This window comes from Chionomys nivalis, chromosome 5 (genome assembly GCF_950005125.1).
Source record: "Chionomys nivalis chromosome 5, mChiNiv1.1, whole genome shotgun sequence".
Classification (NCBI taxonomy): domain Eukaryota; kingdom Metazoa; phylum Chordata; class Mammalia; order Rodentia; family Cricetidae; genus Chionomys; species Chionomys nivalis.
In genome coordinates this window covers 67,362,225-67,387,705 of record NC_080090.1, presented here as the reverse complement: position 1 = coordinate 67,387,705, position 25,481 = coordinate 67,362,225, and the positions used below count along the sequence as shown (strand labels likewise).

The 25,481-nt window shown below is 45.0% G+C and overlaps 1 protein-coding gene across 2 annotated transcripts in view; it reads right to left on the bottom strand.

The window, feature by feature from the left end:
• Nucleotides 1-263: 263 nt before the first annotated feature.
• Nucleotides 264-25,481, bottom strand: part of Npl (N-acetylneuraminate pyruvate lyase) — a 42,579-nt gene continuing 17,361 nt past the window's right edge. For both annotated transcript variants that reach the window (XM_057770041.1, XM_057770040.1), the window contains exons 5-12: nucleotides 24,186-24,243; nucleotides 21,154-21,229; nucleotides 17,029-17,121; nucleotides 14,505-14,653; nucleotides 14,344-14,390; nucleotides 10,732-10,816; nucleotides 8,828-8,867; nucleotides 264-1,267 (exon numbers count right to left, since the gene is read on the bottom strand). In XM_057770041.1, coding sequence (XP_057626024.1) covers nucleotides 1,083-1,267; nucleotides 8,828-8,867; nucleotides 10,732-10,816; nucleotides 14,344-14,390; nucleotides 14,505-14,653; nucleotides 17,029-17,121; nucleotides 21,154-21,229; nucleotides 24,186-24,243 — 733 coding nt within the window. In that variant the 3' untranslated portion in view covers nucleotides 264-1,082. The remainder of the gene's footprint in view (nucleotides 1,268-8,827; nucleotides 8,868-10,731; nucleotides 10,817-14,343; nucleotides 14,391-14,504; nucleotides 14,654-17,028; nucleotides 17,122-21,153; nucleotides 21,230-24,185; nucleotides 24,244-25,481) is intronic.

Below are 25,481 nucleotides of genomic sequence, written 5' to 3'. Positions count from 1 at the left end.
GGAGTTACAGATTAGGTATGAGGCCATGTGGGTGCTGGGAATTTGAACCTGGGTCCTCTAGAAGAGATGTCAAGCGCTTAACCACTGAGCAATCTCTCCAGTCCCAGTTAAATTATTTGAAAACAGCTGGTCTGTTCAAGGCCAGCCTGGTCCATGCGATGAGACCCTGTCTCAAAAGAAACAAACAAAAAAAATTCAATGAGATAGAATACTCAAATTACAAAACTTTAAAGTAAGATTAAGACAATGAATGCTCCCAAAAGGCAGATGAAATTTATTAATCAATCATATAATTAATACAGTATTCAATATAATAGTAATTATATGAATTCACATAATTAATAATTGTAATTATTATTACAGTTTTCACTTGGTCCCATTTCATCTATATAACCAGATATTTCTCTACAATTATTTTGTGAAATTAATAACTTATGGCTTATGACTTCTTTATTGTAGCACCTGTACTATGGGATGGTACGTGAGCTGGGATCTAAGCTGAAGACTTAAAAACACACGCACACAGACAGTGACACGGGGACCCGGGTCATCTCTGGTATAAAAATGCCAAGAATGCCAATTTATTGTGCTCAGGGGCAGCTTATATAGGGCTCTGGCCACGCCCCCAGCTCTCAGTATCTTTCAACTGCAGCCCCACCAGCCTGCCATTAGGGTCTCATGCTCAGAGCAGAGGAAAACAAGTTGTTTACAAGAAATTCAGGGTCTAACATTTTATAATGCAAACATTTTTAGGTTCATAATTGATATTTAGGCTGGGTGACTGTACTGGTACATTCCTTTAATCTCAGAATTTAGGAGGCAGAGGCAGGCAGAGGTAGGCAGGTCTCTGAGTTCAAGATCAGCCTGGTCAACAGAGTGCATTCCAGGCCAGCTAGGGCTCTGCAGAGAATCCCTGTCTTGATAAACAAAACAACCACATTTGTTATTTAAATATTTATTAGTGTGGGATTCCATTTGCTAAAAGAAAGATTAGCTCAAAATCATCTAAAAAGTCCCTGAGAAGAGAATGTACTATTGAAGATGGGTGAAGTCTCAGTAAACATAACCAGACTTAACAGGCCCTAGCTGCAGGCTCCCACGTTCCCTTCCTTTATACCAGGGAAAGGAAGGAAGTCCAGGCTCTTCAGCTTGGCCTCAGCCTTAGCAGTAAACTCCTGGGTGGCTTTCTGCAGAGGAAGCCGGGGTGGGCCCATTGGAATCCCAGAGACCAGTGTCATGATGGCTTTGGTCTGTGACACTCCAAAACCTGGACGGGGGGGGGGGGGGGGGGGGGAATAAAGAGTGAAACATATCTGGTACCACCTACTTTCCCACAACCCCGCCCCCTAATGGTTATATGCCACAAAGTAAGCACTACAATAAGAGAATGGTAAACATAAAAGAACACTTGTCAGTTTGACTGAGCTGGGCGTGGTAGCACACACCTTAATTCCAATACTGGGGAGACTAAGAAGGGAGAATCAAGAGTTCAAGGTCAGTCTGGGCTGCTTGAGACCCTGTCTTCTGCAGACAAAGCAGAACGGGTGCCATCCTCTCAGGGCTGGAGAGAGGGCTCAGGAATTAAAAGCAGTCCCTGTTCTTTCAGAAGGTCCCAGTTTGCTTCCCAGCACCAATGTAGGGTATCTTGGAAACCCCTGTAACTCCAGCTTTAGAAATCCAATACCTTCTTCTGGCCTCTGGTATCTGCACTCATATGCAAAAATCCAAACTCATCCCTGCCCCCCCCTTCCCCGCCACTCCCAACATACAACTAAAAAATGAAATGCAATCTTTTTGACAAAGAAATCATCCTTTTTGTGCCTATGAGATGGCTCAGTCGGTCAAGGCACTTGCAGCCAAACCTGAGGGCTGAAGTTCAATCCCTGGGACGTCTGCAAATTTCCTTCTGACTTCCACACTCACGCTGTGACATGAGCATGCGCGAATACAAAGGAATGAATGAATATTAAAATAAATCCTGCTTGCTTGTGCTAACAAATTAACAAACTATGAAACAAAAAAGAGGCTGGGAGTGTAGCTCTACGGTAGAATGTTTGCTTAGTATATGAGAGCCCCTGGGTTCAAATTCCTGAATTACAGTAAGTAAACAAACAAACTAAATAAAACAATACAGAGTCAAGGTTGGAGCCTGCAGTATTGGCTCAGCACATAAAGGCAGAAGCGGCCAAGTCACCCAGGTTCAATCCCCAGGACCCACATGGTGGAGGAGAGGACTGATTCCCTCAAGTTGGCCTCTGACCTCCACATATGGGGCTATGTAAGTCCACACTAATACTTGAAATAAATAAATCAAATGAAAACAAACAAACAACCCCAAACAAACACAAAACCTACAGAGTCAAAATCAACCTTGAGGGAGCCAGGCGCGGTGGAACAAACACTTTGATAATCCCAGCATTTAGGACGTGGAGCGGAGCGTGAGGGCCAAGAGTTCAAGGTGGGTGCGTAGGTAAAGAGTTGGCTCAGTGGTTAAGAGCATTGGCTGCTCTTTCAGAAGACCTGGGTTCAATTTCCAGCACTCACATGGCAGCTCACAACTGTTCATAACTCCAGAAGAGCCAACACCCACTTCTGGCCTCCTGGGGTACCAGACACATGTGATACACAGACATATATGTAGCAGAACACTCTTACACATAAAATAGACATAAGAATAAATTTAAAATAAATAATAAAGCTGACTTAAAAAAAAGAGTTTAAGGTAGATGATTCCTGAAGCTCATGGGCCAGCAAGTGAGCTAAATCAATAGCATTCAGACTGTGTCTCAACAAATAAAAGTGGAGAACTGTCAGTCCTAAATGGGATGTCTTCATCATAGCCCTCCACTCAGGGCTCAGAGAACTATGGGGAAGAGGAGGAGGAACAATCCCAAGAGACAGAAGGGATGGGTGATGTCGAGGAAGCAGGGTTCTCCGGACATAGTGGAACTGATGCACTTATGAACTCAGAGACTGTGGCAGCATGCAGAGGCCTGACGGGGGAACTGTCAGCCAATGATCTTTAAGAGGTTGGACCAGAGGGGGCTGGAGAGATGGCTCAGTGGTTAAGAGCACTGCCTGCTCTTCCAAAGGTCCTGAGTTCAATTCCCAGCAACCACATGGTGGCTCACAGCCATCTGTAATGAGATCTGGTTCCCTCTTCTGGTCTGCAGGCAGACACAATACTGTAAACATAATAAATAAATAAATCTTTAAAAAAAAAAAAAAAGAGGTTGGACCAGATGAGGGCGTGACCTTATGGGTACTCAGAGAAAACTGCCAGCCAGCTCAGGGTTTTCTCTCTCTGGTTCCCATACTACACAGCTGAGGTTGGACTTCTCTCGCATTCCCATTTCGTGCCGGCGGTGGTGGCGCACGCCTTTAATCCCAGCACTTGGGAGGCAGAGGCAGGCGGATCTCTGTGAGTTCGAGACCAGCCTGGTCTACAAGAGCTAGTTCCAGGACAGGCTCCAAAATCACAGAGAAACCCTGTCTCAAAAAACCAAAAAAAAAAAAAAAGAAAAAAAAGAAAAAAAAGCATTCCTGTTTGGTGAGTTTGTCCCTTATAACAAAGAAAATATAATTGGAATATTTTGGGGTTAGCCTGGGATTCTTTGACCCGTGTCCTCACCCTCCATAGAGGCCAGCGTAGGTTTAAGTCAGGTGGTGCTGAGAGGGGAAGTGGACATTGGTTCTGTCCAACAGAACCTCGCTGGGTACATATGCTAAACTCAAGGGTAGTCCACAGCCCAGCAGTCAGTAGATGGCCAACACAAAACAAATCAATGGTCATTTTGTAGAATTTTTTTGTCTTATATTGCTTTGTTTGGGTATTTTTTGGTCTTCCCAGTCTTTGGCTTGTATATTACAGTTTCGAATGCTGTGTTTCTTTCTATAGGTTCTGTGTGTGCGTGTTCCTTGTGCTTTCTCTTTTTTCTTTTTATTTTATTCATTCACTCATTTATTTCCTCATCTATTTTATAGTTTGCTTTTTTGTCAGAAGGTTGGCTTTCTCTCCCTCTATTTCTTTTTTTTTAATTTATTTATTATGTATATAATGTTCTGGGCACCAGATCTCATTATAGATTATGGTGTGAGCCATCATGTGGTTGCTGGTAATTGAACTCAGGACCTCCGGAACAGCAGTCAATTCTTTTAACCTCTGAGCCACCTCTCCAGCCCTCTCTTTCTCTCTTCCTTCCTTCCTTCCTTCCTTCCTTCCTTCCTTCCTTCCTTCCTTCCTTCCATTTTTTAAAGATTTATATAGTGTTCTACCTGCATGTGTGCCTGCAGGCCAGAGGAGGATGCCAGATCTCATTACAGATGGTCGTGAGCAACCATGTGGTTGTTGGGAACTGAACTCAGAACCTCTGGAAGGACAGCCAGTGCTTTTAACTGCTGAGTCATCTCTCCAGCCCTGAAGGTTGGCTTTCTAAAGAAAGAGAAATCAATGGGGCAGTAGTGGTGCACACCCTTAATCCTAGTACTGGGTGGCAGAGGCAGACGGATCTCTGAATTTGAGGGCACCCTGGTCTATTGAGTGAGTTCTAGGACAGCCAGGAATACATAGAGAAATGCTGTCTCAGAGAAAGAAAGAAAGAAAGAAAGAAAGAAAGAAAGAAAGAAAGAAAGAAAGAAAGAAAGAAAGAAAGAGAGAAGAAAGAAAGAAAGAAAGAAAGAAAGAAAGAAAGAGTGGAGGAAGACACCTGACATTGGCAATACTCACTCTCACACATACATATCTATAGACACACAGACAACGGGACATCCTGATACCCTGGCCTTGGCCACAAGTGAAGTCTCAATCCGAGTTTGCATCACTCAGTGTTTTAGGCTCCAGACTAAAACACTAGAGCTAGTGGGACTAAAGAGTTCTAGCAGGAGCAAACGGAAATCCACTCACAGAGGCACCTGGCAGTGTGGGAACAGCTGCTTCCTCAGAGGACCCTGGTATCTGAAGGAATTTGGAGTGCGATGTTACAAAGCAATGAGAAGGATTAGCAGAAGAGCCAGCAAAGGTGCAGGTGACACAATTAACATCCTGAGAAGACAGGAAATTCAGAAGGATTTTATGAGGAAAAAGTATGAGAAGTCACACATCATGGGAAAGATTCGGAGAAAAGGAACAGGCACATCTTTTCAAAGGAAAGTAGAAATACTAAATACAGGCTGGGGATGTAGCTCATTTGGTAGCGTGCTTGTCTGGCATGCATGAAGCCATAGGTGTAATGCCTAGTACTGCATAAACTGGTAATGGTGTCTATACCTATCACCCCAATAGTCAAAAGGTACATAACAGTGTCTGTATCTATCACCCCAATAATCAGAAGGTCTGCTGTTGACTATATACGTATATGTGGGCAGGAGAGGAGTGGGCTCAGCGGTTAAGAGCATGTACTGCTCTCGCAGAGGACCAGTTCAGTTCTCAGCACCGAGGTTATGGGGCTCACACATCCAGACTGGTAATCCAGCTCTGGGGAATTTGACATAATTTTCTGGCCTCCTCAGGCATCTACAAGCATGTGCTCAGACATACACAAATACATATAAAATAAAATAAAAAATAAATAAAGCAAAAAATGTTAAAAAATGTATGTATCATCTTGTTTTTGCTTTGAGTCGGGGTCTTGCTATTCAGTTTTTACTGGCTTGACATTTGGTATATATATATATATATATATATATATATATATATATATATATATGTTAGCCTTAATCTACAACAATCCTCCTGCCTCAGTTCCTCAAGTGCTGTTGAGAATATAGGAATGTGTCCACTGTTCTCTTTCTCTTTTTTAGCTTTTGTTTTGTTTTGTTTGTTGTTTTTGTTTTTCATGGCAGGGTTTTTCTGTGAGACACTCCTGGCTGTCCTGGAACTCACTCTGTAGACCAGGCTGGTCTCAAACTCACTGAGTTCCACCCGCCTCTGCCTCCTGAGTGCTGGGATTAAAGGTGCTACCGCCGCCCAGCTCTCTTCTAGTTTTTAATCTAACTTTATTTATTTTTTATTTTTTGGTTTGTCGAGACAGGGTTTCTCAGTAGCTATGGAGCCAGTCCTGGAACTTGCTCTGTAGACCAGGCTGGCCTCAAACTCACAGAGATCCGCCTGTTTCTGCCTCCTGAGTGCTGGGATTAAAGGCGTGTGCCACCACTGCCTGGCACAAGGAATGTTCTTTATTTTTTTTATTTTCTTTTTTTTTTTTTTTGTTTTGTTTTTTTTATTTTTTTTTTATTTTTTTTATTTTCAAGACAGGGTTTCTTCATAGCTTTTTTGGTTCCTATCCTGGAACTAGCTCTTCTAGACCAGGCTGGCCTCGAACTCACAGAGATCCGCCTGCCTCTGCCTCCCGAGTGCTGGGATTAAAGGCGTGCACCACCACCACCCGGCTACAAGGAATGTTCTTAAGCAGTGAGCCATCAATCACTCCATCCTTTTTTTTTTTTTTTTTTTTTTTTTTTTTGGTTTTTCGAGACAGGGTTTCTCTGTAGCTTTGGAGCCTGTCCTGGAACTAGCTCTTGTAGACCAGGCTGGTCTCGAACTCACAGAGCACTCCATCCTTTTAACTCCCCCCCACCTTTTTCAAAATTTAGATTTTATTCTATGCATATGGGTGTTTTGCCTGCATATTTGATTTTGTACCACAGGAGTGCCTGGTGCCTGTGGGGGTCAGAAGAGTGTGCCAGGTCCCCTGGAACTGGAGTTAGCATGGTTGTGAGTCACCTTGTGGGTACTTGGAAATTGCACTTTGAAAGGACAGCCAGTGCTCTTAACTACTGAACCATCTCTCCAGCCCCTAAAATCCTCCCAGAGATAGGGTCTAGCTATATATCCCTGGTTGTGTCCTGAATCATGTGGACCAGCTGGCCTGGAACTTGTGGAAATCCTCTTGCCGCCAATTCTTTGGGGCTGGTATTACACACATGTGCTACTATACTCGACTATAGGTATTTTATTTTATATTTCATTTATTTATTTTGGCAGACTATAGTCCAGGTGGCCTTAATAAGAATGACCTTGATGTTGGTCCTCCTGCCTTCACTACCCGAGTTCTGGAATTACAGACATGTACTACTATGCCTTCTTTACCAGTTAATTTTTTATCTTTTTAAATTTTTTTAATGATTTATTTATTATGCATACAGTATTCTACCTGTCCGCCAGGATGGATGCCTGCCCGCCAGAAAAGGGCACCAGATCTCATTACAGATGGTTGTGAGCCACCATGCAGTTGCTGGAAATTGAACTCAGGACCTCTGGAAGAACAGCCAGTGTTCTTAACCTCTGAGCCATCTCTCCAGGCCCCTAATTTTCTATCTTAATGTACTCTAGAAACAAGTAATTATTGTATTAAAATCACAATCTTTGTGGAAAGTATTGGTTAGGGCAAAGGAATAATAATGATATTCAACAAAACTAGAGGTACCCCACTATGACAGCGTTACTGGACAGCGTAACCTGAGTGTGAAAGCAAAGGGAAACACTGTCTCGGCAGGATGGAGAAGGCTAGCTGAGACTGTGCAAATGCGACCAGGCAGACAGCAGGTGCTGGGCAGAGGAGAGAGTTGCAAGCAAGGCAGAAAGGCTCTGAAAGGGAAGTGGGAGGTTGGCCAAGAACACACTGAGCACTGGCCTTGACCCACGTCCAGCTGCCCCAAAGGCATCTCTTGCAGAAGTGGCGTGAACGGCAGCGCCTGTCCTTGGCTGCAGTAAGTTAAGACACCTCGCAGAGGTTCCTCTGCCCAGACTCTGTTTCCTCCTAACTTCCCTTTGTCATCCAAACCCCCATCCGTTTAAATTTACTTGCGTTAATAAACTCATTTTACATTTCACAAACGCGGGGGAACTGTCAGTCATTCGCCAGTCCGTAGGATCTATACTCAGATTGCCTTCCTCCAAGTACTTAGGATGAAATCAGCCATAGCTCAGTAGCAGAATTTTAATGAGTAGAGGCAAATAATGGGAGGGAGGGCTGATGCTATAAGGAAGAAAGAATAGAAAATGGTGTGTGTGTGGTCATGTTATTCAGTTGCTCCTGACTGCCAGGGCCGTGACTGAGCACTGTAGGTATGCTGGTTGAACACTCATAGGGAGTAGTGGAAATCCATCTTTTATACCTGGTCAGCCTCTGGGAATCATGGAGTTGGCCTGGTCTAGATGCCTTGACAGACATGTATCAGAGGTTTTTCATGTTAGAGTCTGTGTGGCTCCTGGGGCCCTGTGTGCCTTTCAGTTCCTTAGAACTTGAGACATTCCCTCAGGCAGTGGAGCACTGAGGCTGCCTGTTTATCTCTCTCTGCTTCTCTAGAAGTCAGCGAAGCATATAGAGTCTTGACAGAACAATTAGTCTTAGATATTAATCTAGTACACCCTGTATAGCTCTTAAACGACGTGGTATCCTGGCAACTACAATTGTATTCTTCCTGGTAACCACCATTATGTTCTGTTTCTGATAATGGTATAAAAAGCCTGATTGCGGGGCTGGAGAGATGGCTCAGAGGTTTAAGAGCACTGGCTGCTGTTCCAAAGGTCCTGAGTTCAATTCCCAGCAACCACATGGTGGCTCACAACCATCTGTAATGAAGTCTGATGCCCTCTTCTGACCTGCAGACATCCATGCAGACAGAATGCTGTATACATAATAAATAAATCTTTAAAAAAAAAAAAAAGCCTGATTGCTTGCAATAATCTCGTCACAGTCTCAGTTCTGGCTGTGACCCCTCTGACCCATGCCTGATAGATGACTGTCCCTCTTACCAACCCTGGCTTGGTAAGTAAGCACTATTGCTTTCAGTCAGCAGCGAGGCAGAGAGCAGCAAGGGTACTCACCGAGTTTGATCACATGGTTGATAAATCTCTGGATACAAAACTAGAAGAGAACAGAGAAGTCCGCAGTCAGTATCGCCATGCCGTGAAAGCCATTTACACAGTTCAGAAGTCAAATGACGGAACCTCTATGAAGTCCAGCCACCTTAGTTTTCTGTAGGTCTATCAGAATAGGAGAAAGAAGTCAATGAGATCAACACGATCTGCTCAGGCTATGACAGGAGAAACTCAACTTCCCCAAGCTGTCCTCTGAGCTCCACATGTGTGTGCATGTGCATACAGGTAAATACATGTAAAAACCAGAAAACTATGGAGTTTTGTTTCTAGCGAAGCCATCTTAACTTCCTAGAGTTTTACCTTTAAAGGATGCTTCTCAGGAGTTAAATCCCTGGAACTCACAAACAATACGGGGACCGATTCTGAAAACTTGTCCTCCAACACAACACGTGTGCACACAGACACACACACTCCTCAAGGCCAGCGCCGTGCTTTGCGGCATCAGTTTGCTTCCTGCCTGGTGGGTGGTTCCCATTCTCAGCACACTTCGGGGTGTACACTGATTACCCTTCCCCGTTTTGGTTCTCCCCTTCAACCTTTCTCCTATTCTTTGGTGACTCAGGAGGGACTTCTTCAAGAAGACAGGTAGGCATATACATCTATCTTTGCAGCTGTTAGGTCTCCCAGCCCTCTGCAGTCTAGAAATGAGCTCAAGCTGGACTATAGGATTTCTGGTAGTCAGATTAAAAACCAGCACTTGCAAGAGAGGTTTACTAATCCCAAAAGGAGTGCTTCCCCGGCAGCTATTCGTCCCTATAATCCGAATGATTTGTCCGCCCCATCCCCCCTTGCTACTTTTTATCCTCTCTCTTTCTCATCCCTCTCGCCATTCCCACTGCTCTCCCACTTCCCTAGCCCTGGCCATGTCCAGTCTGCCTCTTCTCTCCCTGCTCTGGACCCTTCTTTCTTACCCACAAGAAAAACCAAACCTTCCCCTAATGAAGCCAGTTGCCATGTTGGTAGTTCTTTACTGTACTCCTGACAAACATCAATACAGGAAAAGCTGAGGCAGGAGACCTGCCATGAGTTCCTGGCTAGCCTGGGCCAGAGTGTGAGACCCTGTCCCTCAGACAAAACAATAATAACAAAAAAAATTTTTTTTTTTTTTTTTTTTTTTTTTTGGTTTTTCGAGACAGGTTTCTCTGTGGTTTTGGAGCCTGTGCTGGAACTAGTCTGGTCTTGAACTCACAGAGATCCGCCTGCCTCTGCCTCCCGAGTGCTGGGATTAAAGGCGTGCGCCACCACCGCTCGGCTAATGATAACAAAAATTAAGAGCAATGACTGCTCTTCCAGAGGACCCAGGTTCAATTCCCAGCACCCACATAGTGGCTCACAACTGTTTGTTACTCTAGTTCCAGGAGATTTGACAGACATATATGCAACCAAAACATCAATGCACAAGAAATAAAAGTAAATTAATTTAAAAAATTAAGAATGGCCAGGTGGTGGTGGTGCACACCTTTAATCACAGTACTTGGTAGGTAGAAGCAGGTGGATTTCTGTGAGTTTGAGGCCAGATTGGTCTACAGAGTGAGTTTCAGGACAGGATCCAAAGCTATGCAGAGAAACCCTGTCTTGAAAAAAAAAAAAACAACAAAATTGAGGATGGCATGTACTCACTTTAACAAAAATCTATGACTATTATTTTACAACAAAACATACTTTGATGATAAAATAAAAATAAGATTCTTTGTAGGAAGAAGAGAAGACCCTGTCCCATATGGGCCTTGTATCTCCTTAGATAGGAGGACAGGGAGGATGGGGCAGGTTCCTTTTTGAATTTTGTTGTTTGAGACAGGGTTTCTCCGTGTAACTACTCTGTGCAGACAAGTGAGGGTAGGACAGGGTACCTGGTAATTGAGGGCTGAAGTGAAGTCTTTCTGTTCAAAAGCCTCCAGCATCTGGTTTGTCTTTTTTCCCAGGTAGTTATAGGTACTGGCAAGACAACAGGAAATATTCCAAGCTTAATCATTCAGTGGGAAAGATCCAAACCATTTTTACCTGATGCTTAAAAGGAAAGAGATAGGGATTGCGGATGGGCTCAGTGGGTAGAGGCTCATCTCACACATACATGGGCCAAGGTTTAGTCACCCCTCACTCCATAAAAGAATGCCAGGCCAGCCAACCTGGGCAGCATAGTAAGGACCTGACCTAGTCCCCAAATGGGGGACTAGGTCGGTGGAGACAGGAGGATTAGGAGTTAAAGGCCACCTCTAGCTATATAGTGAGTATGAACTTGAGCTACATGAGATCTTGTCTTGGAGAAAAAAAAATCAAAACAAAGGAAAACATAGTGAGGGCCCCTACTAGTCTGTAGGGCCAGTGGATTGGAGAATCCAATTGTCTTCAGTTCTGAGTTCTGCAGCAACACAAAGCAGGGCCAACAGAGGAGACAGAGAAAGGCCGCACGGAAAAGGAAAGGAACAAAGTTTTAAAATTGGGGAGTAAAAGGCTGGTGGCATGCTTTAGCTGGGAGAGACTGCCTGAAGCACACACAGGCTCAGAGATAGACAACTGGGGCTCAAAAGCAGCCCCTGAGGTAAGAACTAAAAGCCATATGCTGGCCGTGCACGATTACACATGCCCACGATATCAGCATTCAGGAGGCGGAGGCAGGAGGACCTCTTTGAGTTTGAGGCCAGCCTGGGATGTACAGCAGGTACTAGACACTTGGGAGGTGGAGCAGGAGGATGAGGAATTCAAAGTCATCTCTGGCTACCTAGTGAGTCTGAGGTCAGTCTGGGCTATATGAGACCATGTCTCAAATACAAAACACGATAAAAAAGATTATTCAAGTTGGGCTGGGGTGTAGTGTAGTATTACAGGTGTGCATAGCATTCGCGAGGCGCTGGGTTTGATCATCAATGTTTAAAAAGGCATCAAGTCAACAGGGCTTGTCAAAGGCAGGCATACCAAGACACATTGTGCACGGTGCCTTAGCTGCTCCCGAGGAAAGAGACTCTCAGCCAGAGCAAACAGGTCGCTGGACCTGCAGCATTCTCAAGTGAAGTCGGCAAGCAGAGTGGCTTTGCTGACTGCACTGCCTAACGTGCTGAGCAGACACTGGGACACACGATCGTGGTTTCCTGGCCATGGCGGGCTGGACCTTGGATCCTAGACTAGGTCAGACAACGCTAATGAAACCTGAGAAGAGAAACAAAGGCATGCGGAAGATGTTGAGGTGAGCATCTCCAGGGGACCCTTGGAAAGGGTGGCTTTTTGGAGCTGTTCAGAGCTTTGTGGTTTCTGGCTTTGGTGGGCTAGGGTCTGGCTATATTTATCCCTGTGAAGCGGTATGCGATTTGTCAGAATTTTGTAACAATTTACTTTTTTTTTTTTTTTTTTTTGAGACAGGGTTTCCCTGTAGCTTTGGAGCCTGTCCTGAAACTAGCTCTTGTAGACCAGGTGGGCCTCGAACTCACAGAGATCCGCCTGCCTCTCTAGTGCTGGGATTAAAGGAGTGTGCCACCACTGCCTGGCCTTTTTTTTTTTTTTTAAAACAGGGGCTAGTTTGAATGGATTTCTGTCATTTGTAACTAAGCTTCTGATACTCTAGCTTTGAGATACTGACCATCGGGGTCTACAGAGCTAACAGGAGGCCCTGCAAAGATGGGGTCCCTGGGCCCCTTCTGTTCACATGCTCACCTGCTTCACCTGACTACAATGGATACTATCACATAACACAGCTTTCCTTTTTAAGATTAAAAACTATTATTTTGGCTCCTGTACCAGGAGGTCCATCCAGAGGGGTCCTGGGCCAGCAAGAGGCCCTGCTCCTGTACCAGGAGGTCCCACATCAGAGTACTGGACTGAGCTCCCAAGGTCCAGCTGAAGAACAGAAGGAGGGAGAAGATGAGCAAGGAAGTCAGGACTGCGAGGGGTTGGTCCACCCACTAAGACAGTGTGCTTGTTCTAATGGGAGCTCACCAAATCCAGCTGGACTGGGACTGAACGAGCATGTGATCAAACCGGACTCTCTGAATGTGGCTGACAATGGGGGCTGACTGAGAAGCCATTGATAAAGGCACTAGGACTTGTTTCTACTGCATGTACTGGCTTTTGGGACCCTAGTCTATTTGGATGCACAGCTTCCTAGGCCTGGATAGAGGGGGCAGGGTCTTGGACTTCCCACAGGGTAGGGTACCCTGCTATCTCTTAAGACTGGAGGGAGAGGAAAGAGGGTGAGTGGGGGAACAGGAGGGGAATGGGAGGAGGGGAGGAAGTGGAAATTTTTGAATGGAAAAATAAAAATATATAAAAAATAAAAAACTATTATTTTTATGTGTATGTGTTTTGTCTTATGAGTTTATGTATATCATGTGCTTGTAGGAGCCTGCAGAGGTGAGATTTGCAAGAGCAGCCGGCAATTGCTTGTCTCTTTTTCCTTCTCTTGCTCTCTCTGAAACAGAGTCTATCAGGTATCATAACCTCAAAATCATGGCTATCCTCCTACCTCAGTTCTTTGAATGTTGGCATTAAAAGCATGGATCATTATATGTGACTGTGTAGTTGGAACCTCCAGCTTGCCCCATTCCTGTCTCTCTCTCTCCAAACCCTGCCTGCTCAGAGAGCCTCTGAACACAAGAAAGGTGCCAAAAAGCCCAGTTCTGCATTCTTGGCGGTGACTGCAGCTTCCTCCCCTGAAGTTTCTAGCCATCCAATAAGTCCCCCACCTCAAACGCTCAGCTTTTGATCACACATGGGCACAAACCCAGCCTGTGGTGGACGGGTTATCACTCCTCACCTACAACCTATAAAGTTTCCCTGCTTTTGTTTGTGGACACGGCTTTTCAGGCCTGGGTCTCTGGGAGTAGAGAACCTGCCCAGGAGTTGCTTTGCTCAAATAAAACTGTTCTACTTTTTCAATTTGGCTTGATCTGGCTTGCCCATCTTGTGATGGATGAGGTGACCCCTGTCAAGTTTCTGGATGGGGTTGTGTGGGGAGGAACCTGTTAGTGACCACTACTAAAGTGCTTCTGGTTTTGCTGTCAGTATTGAGGCAGAGTCTCAAGTAGTTCAGACTCTTTTAAAAACTTTCCCGGTAGTTGAGGATGACCTTGAAATCCTAATCCTCCTGCCTCTACCTCTCACTGTTGGATTATAGGTTTGTGTCACTACTCCATGCTCCTCCCTCCCTCCCTCCCTCCCCCCTCCCTCCCCCTCCCCCCTCCCTCCCTCCCTCCCTATTAAAGCTTGAGGATCATTTCATTAGCATTTGAGAGGAAAGCCAGAGTGAGCAGAGGGGAGGGGAGAGAGGAAGAGGAGCAGAGAATGCCACTCCTTTTCAGTTAGGGTCCATCTTCCCATGACTGAGTTAAATTGCACCAGTCGAGCAAATTACCCAGCTTCTTTCCAATGAATGGCATGGAAATGAGAGAGGACGAATATGCAAGAAGCCCATGCACTCCAGTGATGAGTGACTTTAAATCTGTACTCACTGGGAAAGGGCACGCCGTGCTTACCTGCCTACGGCTCCATTTGCCCCCATGATCAGACCACTCAGCAATTGCTGAGGAAAAAGAGACAAAAAGACTTGTTTTTTTTGAAACAAGAAGAGCTGTCATATCATAAACAGCTAAAATGGATCACCGTGAAGCTGGGATATGCCCAGGGGATAACTTACCTCATCTACCCCAAACAGCAAAGCAAACTGTCGCTGCTGATTCTGATCCACGCACTGCCCAAAGTCTAAGAGATCCGTGTCACTGAACTTCAGTCCTTGAAAGCTGGGGATCTTCTCCTGAATCCCATCAAGCAGCTCTTCTGCACGAACTTCGGAACAACAAACACTTACTTTATCAATCCACACAGCAACAGAGACTGTCAATTACTGTCTTGAGCTGGCCTTTTGGCACATGACTATATTCCCATTCCCAGCACTCTGAAGGCAGAGGCAAGGTGATTCTGGGGCCAGTCTGGGCTGCATAGCAACAGCCTGGGCATGGTGGTGCACACCTTTAACCCTAGCATTCAGGAGGCAAAAGCAGGCAGTCTCTGTGAGGTTGAGGTTAGCCTGGTCTACATTTCCAGGCCAGCCAGGGTGGGATACATAGTGAGACTGTGTCCAGCCTGGCGGACGTGGCGCACGCCTTTAATCCCAGCACTCAGGAGGCAGAGGCAGGCGGATCTCTGAGTTCGAGGCTGGCCTGATCTATACAGTGAGCGTCAGTTTCAGGGCAGTCAGGCTATTGGAAGAAAGGGCTATGGATTCTTTTCTCTTTCTTCTTGAGAATAGTCACTTGTAACCGAGGGTGGTCTCTACAAAGCTGCTGAGGATGACACTGAACTTCTGGTCTTCCTGCCTCCACCATGCAAGTTCTGGGATTGTAGGTGTGCACTGCCATGCTTTGTTCATGGGAAGCTGTGCACATCCAAGGTGAACACTGTACTTTAGATCTTCATCCACCCCAGCCCATCCTGTGATCCGATGAGGTGACCACCCCTAGCCTATCTTGGGATCTGATAAAGTCCACCCCAGCCTATCCTGGGATCTGACAAGGTCCACCCCTAGCCCATCCTGTGATCTGATGAGGTGACCACCCCTAGCCCATCCCGTGATCTGATGTGGTGACCACCCCTAGCCCATCCCGTGATCTGATGTGGTGACCACCCCTAGCCCATCCCGTGATCTGATGTGGTGACCACCCCTAGCCCATCCCGTGATCTGATGAGGTGACCACCCCTAGCCCATCCTGTGATCTGATGTGGTGACCACCCCTAGCCCATCCCGTAATGTGATGAGGTGACCACCCTTAGTGCATCCCGTGATCTGATGAGGTGACTACCCTAGCCCGTCTTGTGATCTGATGAAGTGACTGGGGATATAGCTTAGTGGTAGACTACTTGCCTAGTTTGAGCGATACCTTTGGTTCAAGATCCAGTATTGCAAAACTAACCGACTAAATGAATATGGATCTACAAAGTGCTTGTTATAGATGTCTAGGACCTCGTGCTGTAGCCTAGGCTGGACTGTAACTTACTATGTAGCTATCCTACATATATGCTACATATCCCCCTATCCTATGGGGATAGGTTAACTTCAAATTCATGGCAATCTTCCTGCTTTAGCTTGTCAATTTTTTTTTCTCTCTCTCTCTTTCTCTCTCTATTATATATACACTTTCCAGGAGACAGTTCCAGATCCCATTATAGATGGTTGTGAGCCACCATGTGGTTGCTGGGAATTGAACTCAGGACCTCTGGCAGAGCAGTCAGTGCTCTTAACCTCTGAGCCATCTCTCCAGCCCCTTTTCTTTGAGACAGGGTTTCTCTGTGTAACAGAGCCCTGGCTGGTCTCTAACTCACAGAGATCCACTTGCGTCTACCTATAGGGGATTAAAGATGTGTGAGCGACCGTGGCCTGGCTTGCCTGTCAAATTTTCTTATTCCTTTTAAGACGAAGTCTCAGGTATCCTAGCCTGGCCTTGAACTTGCTGTGTAGCAGAGGACAACCTTAAATTCCTGGTCCACCTGCCTCTACCATGAATTACAGGCTTGCGCAGCCACACCCAGTTTTATCCACTCTTCTTGTAAAGCACAAGGACCTCTGTGTAAAGTGACATGAATGGCTGAGGTCTTAGAGCAGTTCTATTTGAAGCAACTTTAGCTGCCTCATCAGTGTCCTGTGTAGTTGGATGGGGTGGGATGAAATGGAGCTTCTTTTTTTTTCTTCCTTTTTTTATTTATTATGTATACAGTGCTCTGTACATCAGAAGAGGGCACCGGATCTCATTATAGATGATCATGAACCACCGTGTGGTTCCTGGGAATTGAACCACAGGACCTCTGGAAGAGCAGCCAGTGCTCTTAACCCCTGAGTCATCATCTCTCCAGGCCCCCAAATGGAGTGTCTTGATGAAATATGTGAGAGTTGGAGACAATGTAGGAAAAAAAATGCAATATTTGTGTTTCAGACAAAGGGCTCAGTGGAAGAAGACCGATTCTCCTTCTAGAGGACGGTGTCTGATTCCCCGTACTCACATAGCAGCTCACAACCATCTCTGACTCCAGTCCCATGGCATCTGCTGCCCTCTTCTGATATTTGTGGTCACTGAGCACCCATGTGGTGCAGACACACATGCAAGTAAAGCACTCGTATGCAGACACATAAAGCAAAGTTAAATGTAGTTAAATACAGCAATACTTACTTTTCAGCCCCGTCAAGGAAGGAATGTGGTAGTAATAAAAAGGCAAAGCAGGGGCCGCAGCAGCCACCTCCCTCAGGAAACTTATCAGGGCATCTGAAAGAACAAGAGTCAGGTGAACAAGATTAGAACAATGGCTTTCCTGTATGAGAGCATGAATCATTCAGGCTGAAGAAGTGGCTCAGAGGCTAAAGGCTGCTCTTCCAGAGGACTTGAGTTCAATTTTCAGCAACCACATGATGGCTCACAAGCATCTATGATGAGATCTGGTGCCCTCTTCTGGCCTGCAGGCATACATGCAAGCAGAATACTGTATACAAAATAAATAAGTAAATCATTCAATGAGATGCAGTCATCCTCTCAGAAACTGAAAACTCCTGACTGCCCTTACCATTCTCAACTGTGAGATTACAATGTCACTTCAGCAAAGTCTTATTTTTTGAGGCCAAAATAAGAGGGCTGGAGAGATGGTCCAGCAATTACAAACACTGGCTGGTCTGCCAGAGGATCTGATCTGGTTTCTACACTTACATAGTGACTCACAACCATCTATTACTCCAGTCTCAGAGGATCTGACGCTGTCTTCTGGTCTCTAAGGGCACCAGGCGTACATTGTTGTTCATAGACATACATGCAAACATGCAAACACACATACACACACACACAATAAAACTAAAAATCATAATTGCTTTGTTTTTCACACTAGTGTATCACACTAATCCACTGTTAAAAAACTGGGCAGGGTAGGGCACACCTTTAATCCCCATCACTCAGACTCAGGAGGCAGAGGCAGTTGGGTGTATGTGAGTTCTAGCCTGATATACATAGCAAGTTCCAGGCTAGCCAGTATTGCATAGTGAGACCCTTTCCCAAAACAAACAAACAAGCCGGGCGATGGTGGCGCACATCTTTAATCCCAGCACTTGGGAGGCAGAGGCAGGCGGATCTCTGTGAGTTCGAGATCAGCCTGGTCTACAGAGCTAGTTCCAGGACAGGCTCCAAAGCCACAGAGAAACCAAAAAACAAAAACAAAAACAAAAACAAAGAAACAAAGAAAAAGAAGAAAGAAAGAAAAGAAAAAGAGCAAAATGTTCTAGGGAGTCTGGAAGATGATCTAGTCAGTACTTGCTTTCCTTGCTTGTTGAATGAGGACCTGAGTTCAGATCCTTAGCACCCACAGGCACAGCAGTGCATGCTTGTTGAATGAGGACCTGAGTTCAGATCCTTAGCACCCACAGGCACAGCAGTGCATGCCTGCACTTCCTGCACTGGGGAAGTAGAGCCAGGTGGATCCTTGAGGACTGCTAGCCGGACTCTGAACTCCAGACCAGTGAGAGAGTAACCCCGTCTCAGTGATTAAGGAAGACATTCTGACGTCCACATAGGCACACATGCAAGCATCCCTGCACATATGTGCACAAACATACACACACAAATTGGAGCTGAGGGTGTAGCTCAGTGGTAGGTGTATATATATCATACTCAAGGGCCTGGGTTTGGTCACCAGCACAAGGGGAGAGGGGTGGGGAAAGCCAGGCACGTACTTCTCCACTATGGAGAGACAATCATTACATATTACTAAGAAAACCAGGGTCCTATCAGGACAGACTCCAGTGTTCTTACCCCAGAAGGGCTAGTGTGACAATCAACAGGGACAATTCTACAACAGCAACAGAGAGAAACCTCAGTTTTTTTTTTTTTTTTTTCGAGACAGGGTTTCTCTGTAGCTTTTGGTTCCTGTCCTGGAACTAGCTCTTATAGACCAGGCTGGCCTCGAACTCACAGAGATCCGCCTGTCTCTGCCTCCCAAGTGCTGGGATTAAAGGCGTGTGCCACCACCACTCGGCAGAGAAACCTCAGTTTTAAGATGGAGTTATAGCTGGGCCTGGCATTGTAGGCCTGTGATCCCAGTTTCCTGCGAGACTGAGGTGAGATGTTCAGAAGTTCAAGGCCAGGGCCTGGGAGAGGGCTCCACGGATAGAAGTACTTGTAACACAACCCTGATGACCTGAGTTTGATCCCTGAGATCCATAGTGGAAGGAAGAGAACTGAGTCTTCAAAGGACTCGTCTCCTCACCTCCATATACTTACCTGTGGCCATGTGCATTCATGTGTGGCATATGCATATCTACACACATACACACACACACACGCACACACAGGTACGCACGCATGGATCACGCAAACACACACAGGCACGCAAGTATGCACGCACGCATGCACACATACATATAGGCATGCATTTATGCACACACGCACTTATAAACAGCCCATTTGGGCAACAAGATTAACTCAGGACCAGCCTGGGTAACTTAGACATTTTCTTAAAAATTTAAACAAGAGAGGGGAGTATAGCTCCGCTGTAGCATGCAGACCAGCATACTTGAGGCCCTGGGTTCAATCCCTTGTGTTAAAAGAGCTTAAAAAAGGTCAGCGGTGGTGGCGCACGCCTTTAATCCCAATACTTGGGAGGCAGAGGCAGGCGGATCTCAGTGAGTTTGAGGCCAACTTTGTCTACAAAGTGAGTTCCAGAACAGCCAGGACTATCACACAGAGAAACTCCGTCTTGAAAAAAAAAAAAAGAGTGGTGGCACACACCATAAACACTTGACAGCGTTGGACACTCTTTCCCTCTTGGGACTGATCTGGACAGAGCAGAAGCGAGACTCTGGCTGTTAAGGAAGTGGGTTTCCTTTGTTCATCAAGTCAACTGCACTACTGCAGGCCACAGAGAGTAGGCTCACACTGTGGATGGGGCCCCATGCGGGAGAGACAATTTCATGTGTCATCTCCTCTGCGTACCGTGAAAACATGCTCAGCACTTGGGAAATGCTTCAAATAAAGTTGTTATGAATAATTCATCTCTCTGCTCATTTTTCAGAAAAACTGCTTACATAAAAAATTTGCAAAATAGCATGAAAAAATGTCCATTCTAAATTTCCAAACTATCAGTAAATAAATTATTTACCTACATGTGGAATGGTTTTCTATCTGCCAACCATGAATGTCATTTCATTACAATTTATGGATTTAATTATGGCTTTAATCATCTGCACAAATACCTCCCTTTCTCCTCCCTACAAATCAGGACATCATATATCCTAGGATGGCCTCAAACTCCCCATGTAGCTGTAAGATGACTTTGAACTTCTGATCTTCCTGTCTTTACCTCTTCAGGCCTGGGATTTCAGGCATGAAGAACCTGGGGTCCTAAAGCTTTGTGCATGCTAGGCAAGTACTCTACAAACCACACCACATCATAGTCCCTTATCAGTGGGGATAGGGAGATCAGGAAGTCAACATTTCCTGCTATGTAAAGAGTTCAAAGGCTAGGGGTAGTGCTTATGCCTCTAATCCCAGCACTCAGGAAGCAGAGGCAGGCAGATCTCAGTGAGTATGAGGCTAGCCTGGTCTACATAGTGAGTTCCAGGACAGCCAGAGCTGTATAGAGAGATCCTGTCTCACCCCTTCTCGCCAAATAAACAAACAAGAGTCCAAGGGAAGGTTGGGCTACTTGAGATACTATCTTAAAAAAATACACACATGTATACACACACAAATTTCCTTATACTTGGACACAAATAGTTCCTACAGAGAAATCATCATAGAAGAAGAAATCCATAGTTTGTTTTGGAAAACACTAGGTTTTTTCTTGGGGGTGGGGCAGTGTTTCAAGACAGAGTTTCTCCTTATAGCCCTGGCTACATGCATGGCTAAGTATTACTCACTGACCGGGTCAATCTAACATCCCTAGCCTGACAGAAACTTAGATCAGTTTGGCTCTGTTTCTTATTGTTTACTCAGGAAGTGCTGTGTGACCCTGAAAATGTGGTTTATATTCATCCAGAGGCTTTGCTGTGGGGGGGGGAGTAGGAGAGAGGTGTGATGGAGACAGAAGGGTTATATAGCTGTGTGGAAAGAGATGTCGCTGTGTGGAGACAGATTTTCAGAAAGAGATTTTTCAAGATGAAGTAAAAGAGAAAGTTACCATTGGAAAGTGTGCATTTTCTTATTTACCCCTTAGATAGAAATGTTTGGCCCCCGAGGATTTTTTTTTTTTTTTTTTTTTTTTGCATTCCCTGGAGGTGGCCTTGGAGCAGGCTCTCAAAAAGGCCATTATTTACTTACCTTTGCTCTGTGACTTGAAAAAGAAAGGTGCAATGACAGCAATGCCATCAGCTCCAATTTCTGCTGCATGTTGGGCCTTTACAGGAAGAAAAGACCATAACAGAGTGAGTGATCACAGTCCCTATACTCACCAACAAACTCTAGAGTTCAGCAACAACCTCTTCATATTTGTTGCCCCCTCTAGAGAACAGAAGGATTAAACCATTTAATTAGAACAATGGTTCGCAACCTTCCTAATGCTGAATGCTGTGACCCGATAATAATAATATAATAATAATAATAATGTTTGAGTGACCCCCTCCAACCCATAAAATTATTTTTGTTGCTACTTTTTTTTTTTGGTTTTTTCAAGACAGGGTTTCTCTGTGGCTTTGGAGCCTGTCCTGGAACTAGCTCTGTAGACCAAGCTGGTCTCGAACTCACAGAGATCCACCTGCCTCTGCCTTCCGAGTGCTGGGATTAAAGGCGTGCACCACCATCGCCCGGCTCTTGTTGCTACTTCTTAACTGTAATTTTCCTACTGTTGTGAATCGTAATGTAAAATATCTATGTTTCCTGATGGTCTTTGGGTGACCACAAGGAGTTGAGACTCACAGGTTGAGAACTGCTGAATTAAAACGTCATTCCAGGAATGTCCCAGGTTGCTGGAGAGACACCTGGTGTAGGTAAGCTGAGTGCTTAATTTCATGTTTGCATACCTGTCTCTGGGCCATCTCACTGCCTCTCTTGATTTATTCTCACTCACTGACTTTTTATAAGATTTATTTTATGTGTGTTCATGCATGTACACAGGCATCCACAGAGACCAGAAGAGGTGTCAGGTCCCCCAGAGTTGGGGTTACAGACAGTGGTAAGCCGCCACGTGGGTGCTGGGAATCAAACTGGGGTTCTCTGGAAGGCAGTGTCCTTAATCTCTAAATCATCTTTCTGATCACACAGAAACTATGTTGCTGGCTTTTGTTTTTTGAGACAGGGTCTCACTATGTAGCCTTGGCTGGCCTGGAGCTCCCATGGAGACCAGACCTGAACTCATATTCCTCCACACTTAGGCTCCCTAGGCTAATCTTTTCACCTTCTGAAAAACAAGGGTTATGGGCCTGTGCCACTATGCGTGGCTACTTGGATTTCTGTCAGGATACGCACACAACAAAATCCTACCATGCCGCCAAAGTCACTTTGCTAAGACACGAGCAGCTCATTTACAACTGTTAACAGCGAAGCCCGCTTGTATAATTTTTCTTCCACTGCTCTGCCTACTCAATGGTATTATCTTTCCCATGGGATGGTATAACAGTCATATTTCAAGTTGACATTACAGATTGGGAATGCAGATGAGAAAGGTTAAGAAGAAAAGGATTATATATATCACAAAAGATACATAGCACCATGCTTTGACAGCTTCTTGAATTCCCCCAGGGAAAAGTATAAAGGACATTTCTTCTCCTTGGGCATTCATAACACTTTTAAAATATTTTATGAATATAGGTGTTTTGTCTATATGTAGGTCTGTGTACCACTGTGTGCCTATGTAATTTATCTCACTGTGTAGACCACTTTGGTTTGGAATTCAGAGATCCACCTGTCTCTGCCCCTCAAGTACTGGGACTAAAGGCATCTACTACCTCATTAGCCTTTATTATTATTATATTATTATTATTGGTTTTTCAAAACAGGATTTCTCTGTGTAGCTTTGGAGCCTGTCCTGGAACTCGCTCTGTAGACCAGGCTGGCCTCGAACTCACAGAGATCCGTCTGTCTCTGCCTCCCGGGTGCTGGGATTAAATGCACGTGCCACCACTGCCTGGTTTATCTTTATTACTTTTTAAAAGTCTCTCACTGGATCCAAAGCTCATCCCTTGGGCTGGGCTGGCTGACTACTGAGCTTTAGAGATCTGCTGTCTCCACCCAGCCTAAGGCTAGGGTTACAGACACTGTAGCTACACCCATCATTTTCATGTGGTTCCCAAGGGTCTAAATTCAGGTTGTCCTGCTTGCTGCACATACTTTACCAATTGAGCTGCTTCCCTACCCATCTCTTTAATTATTTACGAATATTTTACCGCCATTACACATTAAATCCAAATAGTAAGGAAACAAACATTTCACAAAGAACTGGGCTAGATGAAAACTGTGTAATCATGGAGCTAGAGTGTCCTGGGGACACAGTCAGTGAGCAGGTGTACGGGGACTGGGCCTTCTGATAAACAATTTAAAGCCTCTTTGTACTTTAGTTTCTTAGTTAATTCGCCCAGGCCTCAGAACCATCACCGTCTACTTTTGCTTTGTTTTCTCTTGTGTGGCCCGGGTTGTCTTCTACCTCCCAATGCCCCAGCTTCAGTCTCTGGAAAGTTAGGATTACAGGTGTGTGCCGCCATGCCTGGCTCCTGTCTAGCTTTTTTTTTGCGCAAACCTAGCTCAATCACTAAGCCTAGAGTGACCCGAGTCTCTGCAACCTTGATCCTATGTCCTAGTTGAAGACTGTATCTAGACAGTTTTTACAGTTCTGCTGAACAGTGGTCTGATATGTTTCTGGCTTACAACTTCGTTTTTTATATTTGTTTTTTGTTTGTTTTTGGGTTTTTCAAAGGGTTTCTTTGTGTAGCCCTGGGTGTCCTGGAACTCGATCTGTAGACCAGGCTGCTCTGAACTCACAGAGATCCACCTGCCTCTGCCCTCTGAGTGCTGGAAGAGGCATGCACTACCACCACTGGCTACAGTTTTGGTTTTGAACCTCTGAAAGAAACATTCTCAGGATAGCCCCACTGCCTATTCCCTTTCTGTCCAGCAGATGGCGATGCCTCTCATTTCCCAGAGAAGACTGATGCTGGCTTAAGTTCTGCATTTACAGCCAACCTCAGCTCTATTTGAGAGAAGTTCCCTTGTCTCTTGTCTTCCAGTTGTCATTTCTTTTGAGCTACTGCCTTTCCATGGTCAGTGCCTGCTTCAGAGGTCCCACATTTGATCTCTTCCAGCCAAATATAGGACTGGTTTGAATTCTAGCATAAGAATGAAGGTCCCTCGAATATCCATACCAGTTCTTGTGACTCCTTCAAGCTTAGTGCTCCCACGTGAATTACCACCTGGTCCAACCTGCAAGAGAGAAGCAGTGTGAACCACATGGGGTTTAGAAGAACACAGAACGGCTGCACCATCCTGTGTGTGCTGGTTTAATGGCCTCAAGACTAATACAACAGTTGAATCAATTCTATCATGGTTCTTGGGACCCACAACATGAAACAAGAGAACCCATTCCCAAAAGTTGTCCTTTGACCTCTATCCACATACCATGGCACAGGAGTTTATGTACATGTATGTGTGTGTCATGTGTACACACACACACATATATACAATATAATAATTATACATACAGTATAATAAAAAATCAAAACAAACACAAAACTAAACAACAAAAACTCCAAACCCCAATACTAAGCAAGAATAAATGAAAACAGGGCCTAGTGGCACAGGTCTGCGATCTCTGATACTTGGAAAGCTGAGGCAGGAGGACCTCAAATTCAAGGCCAACCTGGGGAACGTACTAAAACCTTGTCTTCAAAACATAACAAAATTAAAAATACATTATGTAATACTCTCAAGGAATTAAAAAAATATTATTTTAAAACTAAAAAGTAGGCAAGAATAAATAAAAATAAGTCCTAGTGGCACCCAGGTCTATAATTAATTCTCAACAACCACAGGAGGATCACAAGTTCAAGTAAACCTTGGGAAGTTATGGAGACCCTTGTCTCAAAATGAAAAATACAAAAGGGCCAGAGATATCTGAGCTAGAGCTCAGGGGCACGGCGCTGGCCTAACGTGCAGGAAGCAGCTCTGGATTCGATCCCTGGCAGTGCAGTTTTAAAAAGTGCATGAAGACATTTCTCTGTGCTCATTTAGCAAATAAACTGGCCCCAAGAGGAAGTTATTTTAGGGCTGGAGAGATGGGTCAGCATTTAAAAGCACTTGGCAGCTCTTTCAGAGGAGCCAGGTTTGATTCTCAGCACACACATGGTGACCCAGGGACATTCAATAATCCTGTGTGTGTACGGGGGGTGGTATTGAACTCCAGTTGTTAGGCTTGTATGAAAGTGCCTTTACCTGCTAAACCATTTCTCTACCCTTAGGTTATCTATCTATCTATCTATCTATCTATCTATCTATCTATCTATCTATCTATCTATTATGTAGCTCTGGAACTCATTATGTAGACCAGGCTGACCTCAAACTCACAGAGATTCACCTGCCTCTGTCCCCGAAAGCTGGGATTAAATGATGTGCCACCATACCCAGCCCTCCAAAATTATTTTAAATTGCCCCTTCCCCCCAAT